General features: G+C 40.7%; 1 protein-coding gene across 3 annotated transcripts in view; it reads left to right on the top strand.

Moving 5' to 3' along the window:
- Positions 1–23,194, top strand: part of TUB (TUB bipartite transcription factor) — an 89,909-nt gene that overhangs the window by 60,366 nt on the left and 6,349 nt on the right. For 2 of the 3 annotated variants that reach the window (XM_082058658.1, XM_082058660.1), the window contains 6 exons: positions 12,458–12,625; positions 16,236–16,307; positions 17,188–17,309; positions 18,144–18,335; positions 18,885–18,997; positions 20,108–20,222. In XM_082058658.1, the coding sequence (XP_081914784.1) occupies positions 12,458–12,625; positions 16,236–16,307; positions 17,188–17,309; positions 18,144–18,335; positions 18,885–18,997; positions 20,108–20,222 (782 nt within the window). The remainder of the gene's footprint in view (positions 1–12,457; positions 12,626–16,235; positions 16,308–17,187; positions 17,310–18,143; positions 18,336–18,884; positions 18,998–20,107; positions 20,223–23,194) is intronic. The other variant, XM_082058659.1, reaches the window with a different exon arrangement.

A 23,194-nucleotide genomic window follows, 5' to 3' on the forward strand; every position in this document is an offset into this window, starting at 1 on the left:
GGAAAGTGTTGTCAGGCATTGGAACAGGCTGCCCAGGGAAGTGGTGGAGTCACCATGCCTAGAGGTGTTTAAAAGGCATTTAGATGAGGATCTTAGGGACATGGTTTAGTGGCAGAGTTATGGTTGGACTCAATGATCTTAAGGGTCTCTTCAAACCAAAATGATTCTATGATCAATCTGTTGGACCCACTGAGCAAGGCAGGTCCACAGATGTCTCTCTGTAGGTTGGCAGGCTTCATCAGACAGCCCATGGACCAAAGTCTGGAGGGGCCCTGTGGACAGAACTGCTGTGCTGCATGAACTTCACGCCCTCCACACGTCAGCAGGCAGCACCTACACGAGGGTGTCTGGGGAGGTTAGTGCGGGCAGGAGGAGACCCATCCTTGTCCTGTGCAAGCATATAGCCAAGCCTCCTGGCACTCAGGGCTGTCCTGAACTGAATTTGTACAGTCAGTAGCACAACTACGTAATGTCTTTGGTAACTGCAGTCACAAGGGAAAACATTACTGAGCGGATGAGCCTTCGCTGAGGTCTGCTATTTGCTGAATTGTTAATAGCTAAGAATAAGATGGTGGGGTTTTGTGGTGGAGATGGTATTTTGGGATTTGATTTGTATTTATTTTAGAGGTAGTGCTTTAAATGTAATGTTAAAGCTCATAAAAGCGTCCTTTAGAAACAGGAAATGTTGTGCCAATTCCTTGCATGAACCCAGCTGCAGTATCTGCACATTTATGGTTTAAATCTTGTTTTTCAGCCTCCATCACTAACATCGGAAAGTCCTGTTTACCACAAAGAGCAGTGATGGTCTATGCTCAAAAAGGCTACTGGACTGAAATCTTGTTCTCTGCCTTACAGAGTAAAGCCATGGAAATATTTCTTTCTCTGTCCTTTGGAGATCCATCACAGTACTTATAATCAGATAGCTCTTCCTGAAAGTGATTAAACAAAAGTAATTCAAAAAGCTTCAGGTTTTTACTTGTTAGATCAAAGGATGGCTGACAAGGTAGTGAAGATAGGTCTTTAACTTTTAAAATTAACAATGTCAGAACGTTTCATCATTTGCTGGTTAATCATTGCTTTGGACCAAGTAAAAGATGCTTCATCTGATTCAATTAATATGGCCATATTTAAAAGGATTTAGAGAACTGTCTGGTCATTTAATATAGGTAATTTGTAAAGTACTGAATTTAATTATAACAGGGATTATCATCTTTAAAACAGTTAAAAGACGACACTCCAGTTTTTAAAGAGAAACTGAGCTACAAATATAGGACAGATTGCTGGCCTGGCAAATTACACATACTTAAAGACTGTGGGGCAAAGACTTTTTGGTTCCTTGCTCAGTCCGAGGCTTCTAAGCCCGTGGAAATAGGAACCAGTGTACTGCCTTTTATGTGCCATTTTCCCTGGTGTCCTATGCATTCACTCCTTTGGTTATGTCTTATTCATTTCCAGTGCTCCTTTACACTCAGCAAAAGGACTGCAATCTTGTGATTAGTGTATGATAAAAGACAGGAATGAGGAGCTGGGTAGTGACAAGCTGTTTCTTTGGGCTTTTAGTCACTCCTCTAATAATTTAATGTGTGTTCTCTATGGAACTTGAACTCTTCCTTTGCATAATGAGAAAAAGAGCGTGTGTTTACTGAGTGCCTGAGATGCTCATTGTGTTGTGAATGTAAAGGTATTCATACCAGACTGCCGTGCTGGGGAGAGCAGCCTTGGGTTTATAAGCTCCAGTATACACAGATATCACTAAATCCATTTAATCTTACTCCTCTGAGAATCTCTTCGGTATTTCTGTTGCTATTCATGCACATGAAGGATTTGGTAAACAGGAAAGTTGCCTCACGGACCAGAAGCCCAGGGAGAATTTCCCCCTTCAAAGAAAAGATACTGGCAGTCCACGTCATTGAGAATCATTTGGTCTTTTGGGGGTTTATGAAGTTTGTTGGGTTATTTTAAAAGTAATTTTATGGGCAAGCAGTTCTTTCTGGTAAGATTTCTTAATGGATTATCCTTTTAAAGAAAGTATCTTAGTTATGGGAAAAAGAAGGGGGTGGTGGGAGGCCCCAGGTGCCAGGGTGATACCCCTCTGAGATGAGCAGGTAGGTGGGCACGAAGAGGTCTGTGGCAATCAATGATGACCAGCAGCTGGCACTGAAATATCTTAGTGCCCTCTTACAGGTTCTGTTGTTTGAGGTGTGAAGTTCGATGATTCCTTGATATATTTCACAAAGGTAATTGCTTTTATGCCTTTGTAAACTCAATGTTATTTCACTTCAAGGCTTGGCCTGGCCAGGAGAAAGAATTATTGTGTGTGTTGCTTTCACAGATTAAAATATTGACCTTAAAGTGTGTCATGCTTTTAGAAAACAATAAAGCTGCTTTTTGCTTTGAAAACAGCTAGCACTGCATGAATTATGCTGACGTTCACAGTTTATGCCATGCATATTGTGTTGGGACTTCTAAAGAATTAATTTGTGTACATTACAAAGTGCGTGGAGATTTTAATTTAAGCTTGGGTATAGTTTCACCATAAAATGCATGGCCGTTCTACTCATCATACTGTGATACAGACAATTGTGCAATATATGTTTTGAAAATAACCTTCTGATGATTCCTTGTTTACTGTGTTAGGATGTAGCTTTAAGCATAGGCACTACAAAGTCTAAATAAAACTTTTTTGCCTTCATTCTGCCACTGTTAAAGATCAGTCTGGCAGAGCTTTGCTGTGAGGAAAAGCGCTTCCTACAATAGCTTAGCAACACATTAATATTCTGATGTTACTTTGAAAGTTAGGAGCTGATATATTATTGGAAGGAAGGAAGGAAAAAAGTTAGAAAATACATCTCAGCTAACCTAACACTTTGAGGTTTTAATGTAGCCTTGCAAATTCTGTTTTATTTGCCTCTCCTCTCTGCATGAATTGTCTGAAATACCAAACTCTGCTATGTCTGCTTACTCTTTTGTGCTTTCACAGGGTTCTCAATTCATTCTCTCTTGTCTCTCTCCCTTTGTTTCCCTCTTCTCTCTCTCTGTCTTTTTGGTGGGGTACCCCGAACCTCTCGAGCAGTGCAGGAGGCCGAACAGGAAGATGTAAAGGTGGTAGTGGATGCCCAAGCTCCGAAACCAACTAAAAAAGCCAAGGGAGCAGCTGCGAGCTGTCAGACTGGCAGCACCAGAAAGGAGAAAAAAGGGAAACACAAAGGTTAGCTGCATGCGGCTGAATGTCAGATGTTGAATTGACTGCAAAATACTTCTTGTTATTTTGTTGTTCATTTGTTTCTTTTTTTTTAATTTGAATTTCTGAAAATTGCCTAAAAGTCATTTCTTGAAATTCTTATGAGACTAGAAAATGTGAGTGACCTGGTGTTGTCTTGGCATGTGCAACCTGGGGGAGTGAAGAAGGGCTAAAATTTGTAAGCTGAGTCTTTTCAAAGGAGAGTGTTTGGTCCAATAAATGGGCATTTTGAAAATCAGTTCAACAAAACCAAGGTAACATCCTCAAAGGGGTTTTTCAAGTTGTTACTTCAGCGTTACTCTGTCCTGCCTGGTTGACACATGGGAGCTGTTTGTATGAAAAATTTTCTGCAGTGACTTTGGATAAGATTAGGTAGACAAAAAAAATACACCATTGATAATGACAAAAGGGTAGGGAGAAATGACATTACCATTATCAGATTTACTGTTTGAGCTACATAGACCAGATGGAAGAAGTAACATGAGCTACTTTAGAGGTATTCAAATTATATATATGTATGCACACTCACAAAAAGAGAGAGGTTTTTGTACCACATAGAGTTTCTTTTTACTTGATGGTGAATGACTAATGACATTAATACCTTTCCAATAATTTTCAAATCTATTTAAAGAGAATGAAGAAAATGCAGGTGGTAGCAGAACCCTGTAGTGGAACTTGTATTGATTTTTCAGTTACTTTTAAGAGTAAATGTGATTCTTAATAAAAGATTTTATAATAATACTGAATGGATTTGCTAATAACTTCAGATCTAATGAAAATGGATGATGTTTATATGGTTTTATGCCATTTTATGGCACAAGAGATTTTGTTGGAGGACATTCTTTGGTAATTAGACCAAATCTTGGAAATTTTAGGTTCTGCTTTTAGCTTTGCCATTGCTTCAGGTTTTGTCTCCGCTCTGCTCTGACTGTAACCTTCGTATGTCCTGTAAAGGAGCAGGATGGATGCTGAGGGATGGATGTACTTTACATGCTAAAATAGCATTTTAAAGGTTTCTGTTAGTATTTAGCTATAGTGAGCATTACGTTTCTAAGAATAGCCAAGCTCTCTGTGATTTAAGAAAAAAATGAATCTTTAGACCAGATCCTATGAATAATAAGCTAATTCAGAGCAAAAATCATTGAATTATACATGAATAGCTCTTGAAGCTGTAGAGTAATGATCGTACTCTGGTCTTAGATGTGTAATGCTTTTTTTAAGTGGCTCGAAGAATGATGAAACGATGATCAGAACAATGTGCTAAAGACAGAAGCAAGGGAAATATTAGGTTTAATGAGGTTACGCTGACATAAAGCAAGAAAAGGAATATGGCTAATTGCTCATACAGAGCTGATTGAGCCTCTCAAATTAGGGGTCAGTGCATTTTGTAACTCTGTGATGGGTAGTACGGCGTTTAGCAATTTTTTCTACATCTGTGATTATTATTGGTATTCTTAATGGCAGTATCCAGCATAGACTGTGCCCATTCTAAAAAAGAAATGTCATTTTTGTGGGACAGAGCCTGCAAATGCAGCAAACTGGTGGCATTTTGTAGTAGCTTAGTTCATTAAACTGGTATTTCTGAAAGCTTTGCTCTCACAGTTTATTGTTTGCCATAACACTCAGTAAGAGAAAAACACCCAAAATGTTGTCTTTGCAGTGGGGATAGTGGATCAAATTCTGTTTTGATGTTTGATGCTAGTAAGGGGTGATTAAGGGTGCTAGTAAACCTGGTGTAGAGGATGACAGCATGGTTCAATGGAAAAATAATGCAAATAAGTGAAAATGCAGCAAAAACCTATGAAAGTGTGCGCCCTGCATAGTATTACAAATACAAAACTAGAGCATGCTCAGATCTCAAATACTTTGGTGATTCTTTAAAAACTGAGATTCCCGAAAGTATTACAGGTACATAGTGGTGTGAGTTTTTCATTCAATTGGGTTTTTTCTCTGATGTAGGTTTGTGAAGAAATTAGTAAATATGTCAAAGTGCTTTTTTTGGTTGTGTGCAATGAATGGGGCCAAAACAAATCAGGAAAATAAAATGGAACCTTTAAAAGAAAAAAACAGAAAACCATGAAAAGCCGTGAGTTAATTCAAAGTGAGGTCTGATACGAAAATTCAGGAATCATTCTGTGAAAAGCTGATGTTGGGGGTTTGTGTTTGGTTTTGGTTTGGTTTGTGTTTTCCCTTAGCACTCTTGCACTCATAGCATGTAAGTACACTCTAGGAAAACCCTGCTCTGAACTGCACTGGTTCACACACTGTCATGGGCAATATAGATGAAGATTTTTGTCACTGAAATCAGGAATCTGGATGTGTTTGAAACGTTCAAATAAACGATAACTTCCCGGTATATTTTCATTTATATTGTACACTTAACGTATATAGGATGTTGGGTATTCCCTGCTGTCTTTATGCCAGTCAGAAAGCAGCTGAGCTGCTTTGACACCCAGCACCCTTTCTGCCAGGATGGCTACTGCACGTTTTGATTTGCTTTGCTCCTTCTTTTCTCTCTTTCACGCCTGTCTGTCTGTTTTGATTTGTGCATCCTGTCCCATTTTCAGATGTAACAAGCAACTACATTAATGCTGGCTGGCTAAGAAAGCAGCACCATTTGCTGGCTAAGGAGCATCTTTTCTCACGGTAACGCTTCCTTCCTGACGGAGGGAGGGAAGTTTGTGTAGAGTTGATTTATCTCGGCTTCCCTGTGCATTAAAGAGCAAGGGTAGGAGGAACAATGAGTGAGTTTCCACCAAGAAAAGTCCTGTTATTTCCAGATCTGACAACCTTTTCAGGCTATGCTTTGGCAGCACATGAACTTGATTGTGAAGAAGTCGTTTTGGCCTCCTCAGGATAGAGATTTATGAAAGTACGGTTCCTGCTGTGTTTTTCTACATTTCATCAAGGTGAATTTAGAGCTTTGTGCTCAAGCATTTGCTTTTAGTTACCTGATCTGGTGTTAGCAATAATCTTTCTTTTGACGGCAATTTGGACTAAATCACCTGGAGAGGTCCTTTCCTAAAAAAATTTCTATTTGCCCCCTTTCCCTATAAACAAATCCCTTTGTGATTTTTCAGTTGCTTGAGCCCGTATCAGTGGATGACAGCCTGCATGAGAACAGGCATACGCTGGGAAAAAATATTGACAGCTACAATATAGTTAAGGTTATTTAGTGACAAAAAATAGACATAAGAAATGCTTTCCCCCTTTTTAAACATTCTGATTTTTCAGTAAAGTCCTTTCGAGGAGAGTTTCACCCAACAGTGAGATACATATATATATATATATAATTAAAGCAATGGAGTTTTAGATTTCTAGAAAATGATAGAACCATTGCAGTGAAGAGACCTTCAGGATCATCGAGTCCCACCATAACCTAACCTAACTCTAGCACTAAACCATGTCCCTAAGAACCTCATCTAAACACGTTTTAAACAGCTCCAGGGATGGTGACTCCACCACTTCCCTGGGCAGCCTGTTCCACTGCTTCACAACCCTTTCCATGAAGAATTTCTTCTTAATAGCCAATCTAATGGAATATCACGATATTTCATTCTAGCAATTTTATTAGAGCTTCCTAAGCACTTGTTCTGAGAAAGAACCTTTTTCACTTATTGATTTGTGCAATGCTACTTTCTTGTACCACTGTTCTGGAAGTAAATGTTATTATCCTCAGTGGTCACACTACTTGATAAATGCAGATTTCAAAAATATAATCAACTGTTGGTTTGTCTTTTTAAACTTAAAATGTAGATCACTTCAGACAATAAAAGCAGAAGCGGGGTTTACTTTAAGCCAAGTTCTTCAAAGGAACACTGTCAGCGTGTTTGGAGAGCAAGGGCATTCTTGTTGTAGAGCCCTTGTTGTATATAACTGAGGTCAGAAAATGTGGCTTGAGATTTTCTCTTCCAGATCCCTCCTGCCAAACCTCGATCAGTTCTTCAGATCTGATCTGCAAAGGACTTAAGCATAGTCTTAAAACTTGGTGTGTGAGCAATATGTCTGACTTCATGTGTTGAATTTGTGTCTTAAATGCTTTTTAAAATAAGACCAAGAATTTTTGTATCCTGCATTTTGCAAAGCAAAGACAGAAATACTTGTTTTCTGAACTATGTTCCTTTCCTGATATGTAATCTTGTTTACCATTCACTCACAAATCTCTGTTAGTTCTCTCTGATGTACTTTTCTTTTTAGCTTCTTTTTTACTTCCTTAGTTTGCAAATGTCCTATGAAGAAACTCTTAATTTATTAGAACAGTTATTTTCAAATAATTTAGAAATCTGCCTTTTCATGGTGTCCTAGATGCAGTAAAGACCCTCTGTAAATTATCAGTTAATCATTCTTTCCTGTACTTAGAAGTTCATGTAAAACAACCAAGAGGAAATATCATTTGCTGAAAACCTTTTCAGAGCAAAATGTTTGCATTTGACCTTCTCTCCCTACCCCTCCACCCTCTGAAAGTTTTAAATACTCTTGCTTGAAATAATAAAAATCGGGGTTCTGGCCTATCCTCTTTAGTTTTCTTATTCTGCTCTGATATTATAGTGTCATCAGACTGTGATGACTTTGAGAAATTTTCTGATGGGGTGTCTAGAAATGCTTCATTTCTGTCCAGTTTTGAAAGGAATTTCTGCTCAAACCCATTACAGATTCCGGGTTTAGACAGGACTATTCAACAGATTGATCTAAGCCTTGTGTTCAGCATGACTATACCCTTAGTTCCCCACTTGCAAATAGGGTTAGGAAGTGTATTTCTTTTCTGCAAAATAATGTTGAAGATTATGAAACTGAAATAAAAATGCATGAGGCTCAAATGCATACCCAGAACTGCACTTAAAGTGCTCTACTAGTGCCATTGTGGGAGGGGAGGGGAGGGGAGGGGAGGGGAGAGGAGAGGAGAGGAGAGGAGGGAGGGGAGGGGAGGGGAGGGGAGGGGAGGGGAGGGGAGAGGAGAGGAGAGGAGAGGAGAGGAGAGGAGAGGAGAGGAGAGGAGAGGAGAGGAGAGGAGAGGAGAGGAGAGGAGAGGAGAGGAGAGGAGAGGAGAGGAGAGGAGAGGAGAGGAGAGGAGAGGAGAGGAGAGGAGAGGAGAGGAGAGGAGAGGAGAGGAGAGGAGAGGAGAGGAGAGGAGAGGAGAGGAGAGGAGAGGAGAGGAGAGAGAAGAGAGGAAGAAAAACAAAAACCCAACACAAACCCGAACAACAACTAAAATGCCAACAAAACAAAAACAAATAAAATCCAAAATAAACAAGAAAAAAAAAGAGTAATAATAATAATAAAAACAACAAACCGAACCAAACCAAACAAAACCAACAACAAACAAACACCAAACCAACCTCTAGATCCTACAGATCCAAGAAGGAGGGATATGCTTCAAGATCGATAGCCTCCAACCCATGTAGTCTGTACTTGCTTAGTTTGTCAGAAATAAATTTGGTAGCTACACCTAGTATAACTGGTATGGCTCGTCTGTATTCATTTTAGCATCTGTCTGTAGGATGTATCAAGAGGGTTGGAAAGTGTCCAGCAGAAAGCGGCTGGGGCTGTAGGCCAGGGGAAACTATGCCTGGTGACCCTCTCTAAAGGGATTTCCCTTAATTGCTGGATTGGAACAATGAAACAAGGTCTTGACTTCACATCCTCAAAATGTATGGTCATTGCTAAATCCGAGGAAGCTGAATGGATTTGGGGTTGTTGGTCCATCCATTAGAGGCAGAGTTTCAAACAGGCATAATGTGGTATCATAAAATGCATGAAAGCTTAGATTTATTTCTCAGAAGTCATAAACACTAAGCAAAAATTTTCCACTTTATTACTTTCCCAAGGCTTCAGTAGCACTCCTTTCTTTATTCCACAACTTTTCCTCTCACTGTGCATTCCAGACTTGGATTTTGTGAATTTTGTGCGTAGATAGTTAACGTTTTGTGTATTTAAAGCAAAATAAAATAACCCCTATCTAAAAATCCCATGACAAAGATCGAAGTTAAGTGTATGTCTGCCTAATATATTTTTAATTTCTTAGAATTTTGATGAATTCAGGTTATAAAAACATTCTGTGAGCTAGTTTAGATTACAGACTTTTGAGAACATGGTTCTTTGTATTTATAAATATTGGCTAGAAGATTTTAGGTGCTAACAGAACATGGGCATTGATAAATAGTAGTTTATAGGATTGAAATGCCAGTGAATTCCTGCTTTCTGTTGCATTTTCTTCCGTTATCTCTTTGTGTTCATGTCTGGTATCCCTGGGTGTCATCTGAGATGTGACCATGTCAAAGTCTAACGAAAGGCCTTTACTGAGGGTCTGATGTTCTGGGGGTTGTTTCAGTTTTCCTCTTTCCTCCCTGCCCCCTTCACAGCTGCCTCTCAAAAATTCCTTTTCTTGTTGGCAGGTACTCAAGGACATCTCCATCAGTTTGGGTTTTTTTTACCTGACTTCTGGGAAAAGTTGTAGAAAATGCTGACTGTAGCAATAAAGTCTTTCTTTTTGGCACAGCCCGCTCAGCTGCTTTGCCAAATGACCTTGTCCTTAAACTGGGAAACTTGTAACTATAGAGTGAATGGTTTAGTTCTTTGCACAGTGAACCATCCTTCCAGTAAGTGGGTGGAAAGGATTCAGTGAGACAAAGGAAGAGAGAACATGGGGAGAGATCCAGCCTGAGTATCACAATTTTGCAAGCTTGGGAGTGTTTTTTCAGGCATTAGGTAGGTGATGATAAAGCTGCCAAACTATGACTTGCAAAGACACGTTTATATCACGTGATATAGAAAAAAAGAATTGTGTATGTATGCTCACGTTTAATACCATTTTACACATGCAAATATAGCTACAAAGATGCATGCACACACACAAATATTAAATAGTTAATGCTGCATTTACCACGAGCCATCTACAGTACTCTAATTCAGCAGAGGTTCTTTTTTTTTGCCTCTCTGTCTGGCTACGTCTTCCATTCGCTTAAATGGGGTCACAAGTGGAATCATTCATAATGCTTAATAACACACTCTACCAGTGGTGCACTCCTCAGAATACTGAAATTGATTTTTCTTCTCTGAAATTGTGACCTGCCAGTGTAGCCTTTGTCCTAGTGCCTAATAATACGTGATGTTCCTGGCGGCACGGGATGCAAGCGCAGGTGTTCGCAGGTGTCAGAAAAAAGCAGCCTCGGTGCAATGTCTGATGCTGTCGGAGGCATTTCATTTGCTGCAGATCAGCGTCTGCTTTGAAGTAGAATAATTAAGGTGTTTTGTTCCTTTTGAAATGAGTTCTCAAAATCAGGTTTGTATCGTCCAAAGCTTAATAAGGGGTTAGATTGATATGCATGAGGCATGTGCATCTTGTTAAATAGATGATGCTTAGCACTTTGGAAATTCAGAGTATTAAGGTAAGAACCTGACTTTAGGTAGCCAGTTAATGATGATGGTTAATATGGTTAAAACTGTTAAAAATACCACAGTCAATGTGAGCAGCAGCCTGCCTGTTCCAGAGCACCTTTGCCATAGTGCTTATCCTGAGATAACTCTTGAGAAAAGTGCAATTCTATTCACTGCCACGTTCTACCTGCAACGCAGGAAATTATACTGCTCATTCTGCATCACACAGAGCTCCTGTCTGAAATTCTTATCCTTCCAAGATGAGAGGAACATTTCCATGGACTTTATTTAGTCTTTCAAGGTCGGATGGACAGATTATTTGTTGTTGGCTTTACCGTAGGTAAATCAGAATTTACAGAGTTGGTGCAGAAATTGCCAGATAAGTAAGGGTCTGCGTGGTGCAGATGAGTCAATATTTCCATCTGATCTTGAACTCGGTGAATTTAATACTTCTGCAGTGCCGGACTGCATCTCGTTAGGTGGCTGCACGGCCAGTGCTGCTGCGGTTGCGGAGGGTTCCGACCGCTCTCCTTCCCCTCGTGCTTCCTACCGCAGCGGCAGCTTGTGTGGCACAGCACAGTTAAGCATGCTGAGTGTATCATCCAGTTGTCTTTTAATGCAAGTTGACAGCTGCTGGCGAAGCGGGTTGAAATAGTGTTCTTGGAGACTTCTGCTACAGATCACAGTCTGAAAAAATCCCAATCCCTACAGCTCCTTCTTACAGGATTTATTCAGCTCTGTTTGCTGTGAGGAGCACCATATTTTTTTACTGAACTAGCTCATTGTAATTCTTGCTAGTTCTCCACAACGTTACTTGCTTATTAGCAAAAATTTCAGAACAGCAACAGTATACAGGTTTATGTTATTTACTATATCTGTACCTTATATTATTACCCTTTTTATTGGTGCAAAGATGCATTTTTATATAGCTGATTTAGTAATGCATACCAGCAGTAAGTCTTAAATAAGAGCTGAAGTCCATTTGCAATCTGATGTTTTAACTTGCTGTCATGAAGAAAAAATAAAAAATGAAGTTAGCTTGTGATAAGAACACACCACATCCCACCCCACGTTTTCACTGTTCTGTCTTCAGAGGCGATTTACAGCCATAAGGAGGTAAATAGCTTCTTTCTGGCTGTCGTCAGAAGCCACAGAATCAGGGCACGGCTGAGGCTGGAAGGCGCCCCTGGGACTGTCCAGTCCCACGTCCCTGCTCAGAGCAGGTGCCCAGGACTGTGCCTGGTTGGGACCTCAGCATCTCAGAGGATGGACGTTCCAGGGAATATGTGTTATCTTCTTCATAGTTTCACTGTGATGGTTTAACTGTCACTAGACATATTTAGGCTTGTTAACCCGCTGCTCTTCCACTGTTACATCTACTTGTGAGTTTTCCAGGTATCTGAAACGTGGAAGCATCAGTTCCTAGTGGCAGTCTTGTGTATTAGGGGATATGGCATAAGCTGGACTCAGCCTTAGCTCTTTCTGGACCAGTTGTGTGTCCTTATGAAAGCTGCACCTGTTCTTTTTTTCTTTTTTCCTGGTCCTCCCTAGTGAATTTTTTTTCTGGTTAGTTTTCAGTGTTTCTGGTGCATGGATGGGTGTGCTTTGGGGTGCAGAGGGCAACAGTGAAGTCCTGATCATGCCCTGGAGATTCTCTAGGGCAGTACATGGGGAGTAAGACGTTTGCCTTGGAGGCTGGTTTAGTCTTAAGTCCAGAAATGCTATTGAATGTGAACCTCTGATCTCTGCTTCTTAGAAAAGATGCTTTTTGTGAGCGAGCAATTCTCTCTTCAGTAACTTCTTGACACAAAGTCAAATAAGGCTTTTACTGTTGTCTGACAGGGATTGATGGCCCAGCCGCTTTTCAAGATGATGTTCAGAAGATAGGAAATCAAGTGCAGATTCTCACTGTTGGACAGTCTAGCCATGATGAAGATGATGGAGAGAAAGTGGCCAGTGGCCAACAACAGCAAAGCAAACAAGATCTTAGAACAGCAATGCAGAAAAAAGGTAAGTAGCAAAAGGTGCCTTCCTGTTCTCATTGCTTGCTTTATGTGCCTTGACTCCTTTTCCTATTCTCACTCTCAGCCCTAGCCTAAGCAGAGATTGTTACTCTTCCTTCTCCTCAGAGCCTGTTGGCCTATATTCTATTATCTTAAAAAAAGAAAATAAATAAAAAAGAAAAGAAAATTATGTTCTATCTTGTCTCAAGGAACAAGAACACCCCAGGCTCTCAGGGATGTGGCTTTCCCACCTGCAGTGCAGTGCTGCTGTTAAGGTACCAGGCAGATGCTAATGCTCACATCCATCTGTTCATATTTTTATATTATACAACTCTGGAATTCAATTACTTGAAGGTTAAAAAAGAGTGTAGAATAGCAACATTCAGACTAGAGTATTAATTTTAGTTTTGTTGTCAGTTAAATGTTGTTCATGATTTCATAATGTGTCTCCATGCTTGCAGAGGTGAAAGTTAAGCACTATGTATTCTGCAGTGTTTCCCATGCACAGTCCTCAAATGTTCTGGCATTTTCTGTTTTCTAGAGGCGTGCATGATGTGGGAGATAGATTGTGTATGTACACATTCATGCATCTGTCTCTTCCTTCCTGCACTGTTACTTCTTTCATTAGACCTTAACCGCAGGAAGGAAAAGAAGTCCTAAAATCCTCACAAAGGTTTTTCTCAAGGCATTTGCTTTGGAGTTGTTCTTCTTCAGTGTAGAGCTTTTGAAGCAAAGATGGCTCAAGCCAAGAGTACTCTGATGCTTTAAGAATAAACCCTTTGTGTATAAAGAGCAAAATGTAAGTGCAAACTTGACTCATCTAGAATAGACTATTCATACTTAAATGCCCACCTCTTGTCTGCTGAGCCATTCTCACTAAGATTCATTTTTTTCTGGGATGTTACTCTGCAGATGTGAGCAACTTCAGCTGAAATGGGCCGATTTTCTCCAAGTGTGGTATTTCCTGGGCATTTCAGTTGGAGGGATGTTGGCATGACTAATAAGTTCTGATCTGTGTGGTGATTGTGTTGCCTTAGACCAAGGCTCAGAATATGTAATCATCAGGCGCACTACTTACTAAAGCTGATTGACTTAAAGACTATCAACAGACTTTTCAAATTAGGTCAGAGAACTCAGATTTGTACTCTGGGGGACATTTCTATTTTTGATGTTTTTTCCAGGTTAAATTATATTTTTATTCTCCTCAGTTTTTTGTTTATTTTTTAAAAGAAGCAGTGGGTGCTGGAGGGTTTTTTTTCTTTGGTTTGGTTTGCTTTCATTTTGCTTTGTTCCTTCATGTTCTTAAATATATGATCAGAATTTTTTTTATGCAGGTCTGAGTATACTCGTGATCAGAACAGACACTGCTAAGGGTGGGCCACTAGTATGCTTCAAGTTGGGGGGGATAACTTTTTTTAAATGGGAATGCTGAGGTTTACTCATTTTTATAAACAACAGAGCTATGCACTGTGAGACACAAAGAAAAGTATTAAGATAAGACTGCAACTAGCAGCATCTTCATTAAATGTTTTTACTATGCGTGTATGGTTTGCCACTTGATACTAGCAGAGGAGGCTTGTTAGAAATTTTTGAGTATCCCAGTGTTCGTGGAAAACTTCATGTAGAGCTGGGCATTCTTGTGTGGATTCCCACTGCCACTTCTCTGCTTGTGGCACGTCCCTCCTGGCTTGTCCTCATTGGTCTGAAAAGCATTTGGAATTGCAAATATTCTCCCATCAGTTCATCTCTTGCGTGGAACAGGAGCAAGAGGAAACGAACACACGTAAATGCTTAGTGGCCCAGTGGGAAAGGCTGAGTCCCATCAGATTTGCACAGCCCGGACTTGTTCCCATTCTGCTCTTTGACACCAACTTTGTGGAGAGAACCTCTCAGAGCACGTGTCGCTGCTTCCCCAGCGAGTCCAGTTCTGCTACAGGACAGGAGGTTATAGGCTACCTGAGCATGAAAGGAACATGTCCCTTGCAAGAAAATGCCAAATGTTTTATTTTATTTCACCATCTGTTGGAAATTGCCATACTAGAATCACTTTCTTCCTGCAGGAAATATTCATCCTTTGTATTTGAGAAGTCTTAAATATGTAGTGTTCCTCTCTGGAAAATGAGTCACTAGGACAGAGCCAGACTTCCATAAATTTTAACACCAAATAACTAACATTTAGTCTTCACATTTATCAGTTTCCTATATGTCTCTGTAAAGACTTGGAATGAGCAATTTGGCCTTAGTTCTTCTTTGCCACCTGAAATTACAACTGTTTTGAGATTTAGAGGAGGAATAGATTTGATTTCTGGGTTCAAAAACAAAACAGGAGGTCTCCGAAGCGTTCTTCCCCACAGGTCAAGTGCAGACTTTTCTAAGGCTAGCACAGAATTTTCACTGCCAAGATACTGGTGGTGAAATAGTGAGTAGAAATAAACTGGTGATGTCTGTACATATGCAAGTATGGCTTTATTGCACAGCTGCCAGCTGAGGAGATGGATCATCTCTGTTGCCCATGCATATTTGACTAGAACGTGGTTGTCCTTGTTAAGAAATAATGCTTGTGATTAATGAGTGTGTGTTTAATGATGAGTGAGTTCTACAGGCTTTGAAACTATCTGTTGACCTGTGAACTCCGGCCTCGCTTGCACAACCAGATCCTACTGGAAATGTTTGCTGTCGTGCTGTGTGGTATATGTCCAGACAGGGGGAACTGCAGAAGTGCATAACGAGACCATTCCTGGTGCAGCTGAACGGAATACAAGCATTTAATGTGCTTCTGTTTTACTTTTATATACTTGCTCTCACTACTCTGGTGTTGTTTTGTTATCCAGTGTGCTTCTGGTCTCAAAAGCTATTTTAAATGGATATGCATTGAGGTTATTGGAAGCAGCAATAACATAAAAAGTATTTAAATACCTTTTCAAGTGTACTTTTATTTTTCATTGCGTTCCAAAATTTGAACTGAAGAAAACCATTACTGATTCTATCTCTAGTGTTTGTATTTCTGGACATTAGTTTGGTTCAGCCTCTGATTGTCGCAGGTCAAGCTCGTATTTCAAAAGACTAAGCTACATGAAAGTCTCTATGTGTATCCCTGTCCTAGAAGGAGAGTTTAGAGAGCCTGAGAAAGGTGATGAGGACACACTGGGCACAGGGATTTAGGTAGAATTTAGGCCATCTGAATACTTTTTTCTATGTTATTGAACAAGTATTTGTGTAGAATCTGTCTCTATCACCTGTGTTGATCAGTTTTATTTTTTTGTGTGTGTTAGAATTCAAAAGTAGGCAAAAAACTTACCATGCAGGGCACATTGTGTACAGAAGGATTTGTGCCACAATCATTTATCACTGGTGATGTTTTCTGAAGCTTCAGCTCTGTGATCCAGTGCTTTTTGACTTTACTCAAAGTACTAAAAAAGAAGGTGACAGCAGGTATAAGCAAGTATAACGTGAATTTGTGCAGAAAGATAAAAGGTCCATAATTGAGAATTTTGGCAGCAGCTTTGTGGCCCCACCCAGGAGGCTTTAGCCCTGTGCAGAGTCCTGTTGGCAAATTAGGCTTGTTCATTCACTTAAGGGTTTGCAGAATCAAGCCCATGGATTTTTTCCTTTCCCAGATCCCCATGCAAATACATCCTGGTCCTCTTCCACCTCCCAATCCAGTCTTGTCGCCCTGGATCATGTTCCTGGTAAGTACAGAAGGAAAAAGTTAATTATGCCCATGCTGCTTGGCTCTGGCAATCTTTGCATTTTATTTATCCTTCTGCATTGGACTTACCAATAGTGGAAATGCTGGACCGAGAATTTTCTTTTTTTCTTTTTAGGAAAAAGTATTGTGTAGTTAGCCTCTAATGTGTAACTCAGAGTTTGAACCCAGGTACAGAGCAGCTTCATCTGCATGATACTCCTTGAAAAACTAGGTCTGGCAAATGTGCCACCTTTGACGCTTTCTGCTGCTGAGTCCTATTTGATGTTCAAAGCCGTGTTTCCCTTTGAAATGTCTGAGGTTTTGAATTCTTGTAAAGTCAAATTTCTAAGTGCTGTAAGGCAGTTCTTTGGCCTGGGCTGATGCTGGTTTTCACATGAAATAAATATGCATGAGAACATTGCCTTGATGTGGATGTTTCAGTCTAAGATCTGCTCTTCATCAGTTCACATAGGAACAGTTGAAAGTGTGCAGTAAAAGGGTTTTAATTGTTAAGGTTTCCAAGTGGCTGTGATAGGTTGTCCACTCAGCTCCAATTTCAGGTTTAAGATTTTGTGTTGTGTTTGAAGTACTTGATTGGATTAAGATCTGAATTCAATTTCTAGCTGGATATTGCTCCTGTATCACTGCGTAACTTGATCCTCTCTTTGGAATGGAAACCATGATTTTTCCTTTCTCATTTGCTGAAATGTTTTGGCTTCTCAGGGCAGGTGCTGCCTCACCCACGTATTTGTACACGGCCTCGCACAGTGAACCCCCTCACACACACCCTCTCTCACCTGTGAGCCTAAGGGTGATATTTTACAGCAAGTATGGACAGCTTTAATGCATTAGTTCATGTAAGTGCACTGCTTTCTCCTCAGGCATTTCAAGCAGCATGAATTTTGATGAGGAAGAGGATGAGGAAGATGAGGACAGTTCCAGTTCTTCACAGTTAAACAGTAACACGCGTCCTGGTTCTGCCACGAGCAAGAAATCCAACAAGGTGAGGGGTGAGAGCCGAAGCAGGAGCAGGCGGGACAGGCCTGGATTTCTTGTTTGTTTTTAATATGCTCTAGAGTGTCTCCAAGGTGATTTACTGCGGTAGCTCTCAGGGTTCACAGGAGCAAGCAATGAAAATAATGACTTGGGGAAAAGAATAGCAAATATTTTCTGAACTTGAATGAAGAGAAAGGTAAACAGTAAATATTTACCTTTCTGCCTCTTGCAGGTGCTCAGAAGGATCTTTTGTTTCTACTGCTTTTTTTTTCCTGAGCATTTCCCCACCCTGTTCTTACTGCTGCCATCCAAACATAAAATACGACTTGTGACTTCTTCAGGTATTCTAAATCACAAGGTCTTGCTAAAGCAGTTGATGGTGCCCCACTCTTTTATATACTGCACTTTCTCATCTCTGTTATAGCTCTGTCTAGCTTAACCTGTCTCTCCCCATCCCGTTTCTTCCTTTCACTGCCTGTGGGTCTGACTTCCAAAGAGAAGTGTGGTGAGCTGGGCAGGTGTGAGCCGGGTTTGCTGTGCCCCGTGCCAGCACTCCACATCTGCAGCCACCCTGCTCTGCTTTGCCAGCTGTGCTGAGCATCCGCGGTGCAGAGAGCTGCTCCCTGCACCTTCCGTAGCCAAGAGCTTGACCAGCAGGATGGGGAGAGATCCTTAGCTTGATAAGCTGCCTTCAAGGCTGCCGAGGAATCAGAACAGGGAAGAAAATATGTTCCTTGTATTTATTTTTTTTTAAGTGCAGCTTCCATCAAATGTCATTCATTCGCACTTACAACCTTGTAAATCAAAGTTGAGGAAAACCGTGTTTTGCTTACTGTTTTAGGAAGCGGCCTCAGCCCCCAGTCCTTCCACAAATGAGCCTCTCATAGACGTCGATGACCTGGAGGAATTCGCCATAAGACCTGCTCCACAGGGTGTCACCGTCAAATGCAGAATCACGAGAGACAAGAAGGGAATGGACCGAGGGATGTACCCTACTTATTACCTCCACTTGGAAAGGGAGCATGGTAAAAAGGTCATAAAATAACTTGAATGGCATACCAGTTGCATCTGAGTATTAAAAAAAATATTAAAAGTCTGAAGAAGTCTTACAAAGAGAATATATTTTAAATATATTTTCACTTTCACTGAGATCTGCAGTCTTTCAAAAGCAAAACAATAGTATCGTTTTGTTCTACCACCTTTCTTCATACGTCTAATCTTTGGCCTTAAATAATCCATGCATGGCACCTTTATGTGACAGTCCGCAGTTGGGGCTCTCTGCATTCTGCGGCCTGAAAAGCATCTATTTTCAATTCAACTGGAGGAGCCATAGCAACTTAGAATGAAACATTTAACAAAATAGATTGAATTTAATTATTTAAACCATAAAAAATTGACTGAGTGGTTGAGAAGTTGCTTTCCCTTTCCAGATCTTTATCTGCTTTTGCTGAGCCTCAGGAGACCTCCTGTTACTTGATGCTGGAAGACAGAAAAATTACCTATGGTTTCTTTATATCAAAGCAGGGAGTGGTGTGTGCTAACCCCTTTGGCATTTTAGAATATGTTTTTTTGCACTGCTTAGGTGTTTCTGTTAGCTGGAAGGAAACGAAAGAAGAGTAAAACCTCTAATTACCTCATCTCCATAGACCCAACTGACCTGTCCCGGGGTGGAGAGAGTTTTATTGGAAAACTGAGGTAAACACCGATACATCTAAGCGTTTTCTTTGTATAATATAAAGTTCATTTGACATTAAGAAGCCTGTAAGCCACTATGACCTCTTAATTAGAGGCTTGACGACTTAATGTGATAATGTAATGAAGTTTACCAGTATCCAGGGCATGTTTTCAAAATGTCTCAAGTACTTACAAGATCACATTTTATTAAAAGTCAGCAGGACTGAAGCTCTTAAATGCTCAAAGGCCAGATTCTCAAGGGTGCATGAGCACAACTTACCTTAATGGGATTTTCAGAAGTACATGAGTAGCTTGTGTCTAGCCTCGATTAATATAAATACCTTGGAATGGAAGTTCTGTCAGTTAGATGATCTTCAAATCTCTTTGGTTTTGTCCATTTGTTAAGAGCCTAATTAGAGTTATTTACAAGCAGCGGTTCTTTCAGAACCATGTTTTTCATTTCTGTCTGTAACCCCAGCATACGTCAGTGTGTTGTTGATACTTACGTGGAGCCTCTCAATGTATATTTAGATCATCTGTGCCTGAGGAAAGGGACTATACCTCTAATTGCCATTTGTCTGTGTGGATTTTGGAAATTCACGTGCTATTTATTGCAGTACAAGCACAGAATGAGGATAATGTGGTTTAAGTATGTTTTAAGTTGTATTTTGTGCTCTTTGGTTTGATTTCCGTTTAAACAGGAAAGACTGACCTTACTTAAAGCTTCATGAAAATCATTCTCTGTACTATAATAGAGTTAGTAGTCTCATAGGAAAGCAGATAGTTTTTTATAGAGCAAGCGTATTTTTAAAACCAAGCAAACAAACAAAATAAACCCACCTGAGTGTTTCCTTATTGCTTCCTTCAATTTACTACTTTGCAAGACATCATGAGAAATCTCCAGTGTAATGACAAGGGGCCTTTATTATACTCTGCTGTACTGTACCTTTACATTTTTGTTATGGCTTAGAATCCAGGAGTTGCCATTTAGTTGAGATTAGAATTAACAACTATTCATACTTGATATTATTTGTCTTTCCTTTGGGGCTACAAGGTAGTAGAGGATAGATGTCTTGCACAGCATTACTGACAAATGGTGACTAGATTTTTCCTTTTTTTTTTTTTTGATAGATCAAATCTTATGGGAACTAAGTTTACAGTTTATGACAATGGAGTAAATCCAATGAAAACAACATCGAGCCTGGAGGCGAGTGTCCTGCGTCAGGAGCTGGCTGCCATTTGTTATGTAAGTACTGCTCATGGGCACAATGCGCATGGAAGGGCAGTGCCATTTCTGAAATAGCACGCTGAATTTCCTTCTCACTTATGATTATGTAAATCAGCATTCAGACTTTGATGTAATCAAGCAGCTGATCGTCACTAGAGAAAGCAGGAAATTCAGCGGCGAGTAGAGGTGAAAAACGTGCGCAAACCAGGTTGCCCAGTTCTCACTTTTGGTCAGAAGGTGCTGGAGCTTTTACATAACCCTCTGGAAGGGGCAGGATGCTTCACAACCTGCAGGCACCATCCAAGGGAGCCTCCTGAGCTGGAAAGGGCTGTGCACATGGAATTACTGCACTAAAGCACGATTATTTGTAATTGCATTTTGGAGGAGGCCTCTCTGATCCACAACACAGGTAGCTGGACAGCTAGGTCTGCAGCAGTGGCTGAGAGACCGGAATAAAAACACTGAAATGCCTTCTTACCAGGAAAACAAACAAACAAACAAACCCAAACAAACAAAAACCCACAAACAAAAACCCAGACAAAATCTGAATTCACTTGAATGTGAGAAACCAGCCTCTTATAGGACAGCAACTAGCATTTGTCAGTGGCAATGCAGGACAGGCTGCCCAGAGAGGTTGTGGAGTCTCCTTCCCCAGAGACATTCAAGACCTGCCTGGACACATTCCTGTGTGATCTGTTCCAGGTGAACCTGCTTTAGCAGGTGAGTTGGACCAGATGATCTCCAGAGGTCCCTTCCAACCCCACCTGTCCTCTGTGATTGTCATTCTGTGAAGCACAGTTGCTATTGTTTCCTGAGTACTGGATGATTCACTGTTTTGCTGAAAGTATTCTTTCTGTTCAGAAATCCCTGGGCCCAAGAAACTCTTCCAGTCAAAATTGATAGAGACACTGCTACAGACAGTTTTCTTCTGACAAAAATAGGCAAGAACCACTTTTCTGAAAAATTCCTGCCCAGCTGTGCTCAAGGATGCCCGGAGCTCTGTCAGATCGAGGTCCAACCATCCCCACATATACCCTGTGTAAGCACAGAATGTGTCCCTGGAAAGGTCTAGAAGGTTTTGGCACATAAAAAGGAAAGCAGAGAGCCATTCTTTCCATGCAAATTGCAGAGAGCACTGAGAGGTGGCAGTGTTAGCTGCTAATGTGTTCTTTTTCTTCTGCTTAGGATACAGTTTTTCTGTGAATATAGGATAAATATCATTTTTATTGGCACGTGCTGTTATTCAGGCACATGGCCTATAGTTGCAGACAGGCATACAGACACACACCTATCGCTCCAGTTCTGTGGGATTTAAAACTCTGAGAATTTCAGAAAATCCAGCTAGCAGGATTTAACAAGAGAGTCCAGGATTTGATGTCAGTTTAGAATTTGACTGAGGTTTCAGTAGGAACCTAGAAGAACTTACATGTTTTATTATATAAAGGTAATTTTACTGATTTATATAGGAGGGCATTCCCTGGAGCCAGGCAACTAGTCTTCTGGTGCAAAGTGGAAATACAAGGCGAAAACAAAAAATAGTTTTAAAAAAGTTATATGCTAAAAAACTTTGGCACTGCTTGTATAAGTCAACAACAGTGACATTTGAACCACTAACATTACCAAATAAAAAGCTCAGTTGAGTTCAGCAGAGGTGATTAGAAGAGTGAGCGTTGGAAAGGACAGAACCATGGCTGCTATTTGGAGAATATGGCTAAGATAAGCTGCTTTTATATGCCTGTTTTGAGATCAGCAGTTTAAAACTTGTACATTTGTGTACGAAAATGAATCGTTCCATTGATATTTCGATACTCACAGAGAAAGGCAGCAGGCTTGCAGGTGTGCTATGGCCAGGGGACAAAAGGAAATTGGAATGATATTTCACTACTAGCCAGGTTTGCTCAAGTGACATTATTGTTCCTGGCTGCAGCAGAACCACAGCAAAGAACGCCAGAAAGAGCACTCTTGGAACACTTTTGTCCCAAGGTAACCTTTGAATTCCTGCCTTGAGATTTTTCCTGCAGCAAAAATTATAATAAATGACACTTTGCAAGCACCACTGTGCCTCTCACTGTCTCTGTATCTGCTCCTACCAACTCTCTGAGCATGACCTGAATCGTCTCAGCAGGTCTAGTTGATACAGGCAGAAGCTGGTGGTGCATCTGTTGTTGACTGTGGGATAAAGGTGTTGAGAACTCTCACGTGGAACTCACCTTAGGGCACGTTTCAAGCAACAGGAATAAAGTCAGTGCAAGGACCGGGTTTTATCAGGCCCTGTTAAGCACTTTTAGTCTCCCTGCTGAGGGCAGGCTAGCATATTAACAAACCTGCAGCAGCACCTAATGGCTGATCTCAGAATCGCTTGGCAAAATTTGTCAAGAAGCAGGGAGGTGTAACTACCATTTGAACCAGGATTCTCTGTGCTGGATTCCTTCATATCCACAGTACCTCACAATTCAGTTTGCACCGGATTCTGCAGGCAGGGAGCTCAGCTGATATTCTGAGGTGTGACTCTGGTCTCAGTAAAGCAAACTGTATGTTTCTACTCCAGCCCCCATCACTTCCATGGGGCTCTGTGATTTGGGCTTTCTATGGAATGACAGTTTCTACACAACGTATGGAGGACAAGGCACAGCTGTGTGATTCAAGTCCAGAAAGGGAAGTGGCTGAAAGAAAACTGGGGTAATTAAATCCTGAATCTCCTGGGAGCTGCTGGGATATACACCTTGCCGCTTTTACCATGGCAGCTATTGCCACCGTAGCGAAATGCTTACATAATGTTATAAGAGCGTGTAAGATTTTAAAAGCAGCCCTGGGGAGAGGCTCTGTGTTCTTTCAGTCCCGTTTATTGTGCCACACGCTGACAGAACAGCGTGCAGGTTGGGCACAGGCAGAGAGAGCAGCATCTGAGCAATACTGGGCCTAGTCCTTCGCTGATTTAAGCCATTGCCATGCTGGTTGATTCAGCAGAGCTCTGCCAGCTAATAAACCTT

This window comes from Streptopelia decaocto, assembly GCF_964273445.1.
Source record: "Streptopelia decaocto genome assembly, chromosome: 7".
Classification (NCBI taxonomy): Eukaryota; Metazoa; Chordata; class Aves; order Columbiformes; family Columbidae; genus Streptopelia; species Streptopelia decaocto.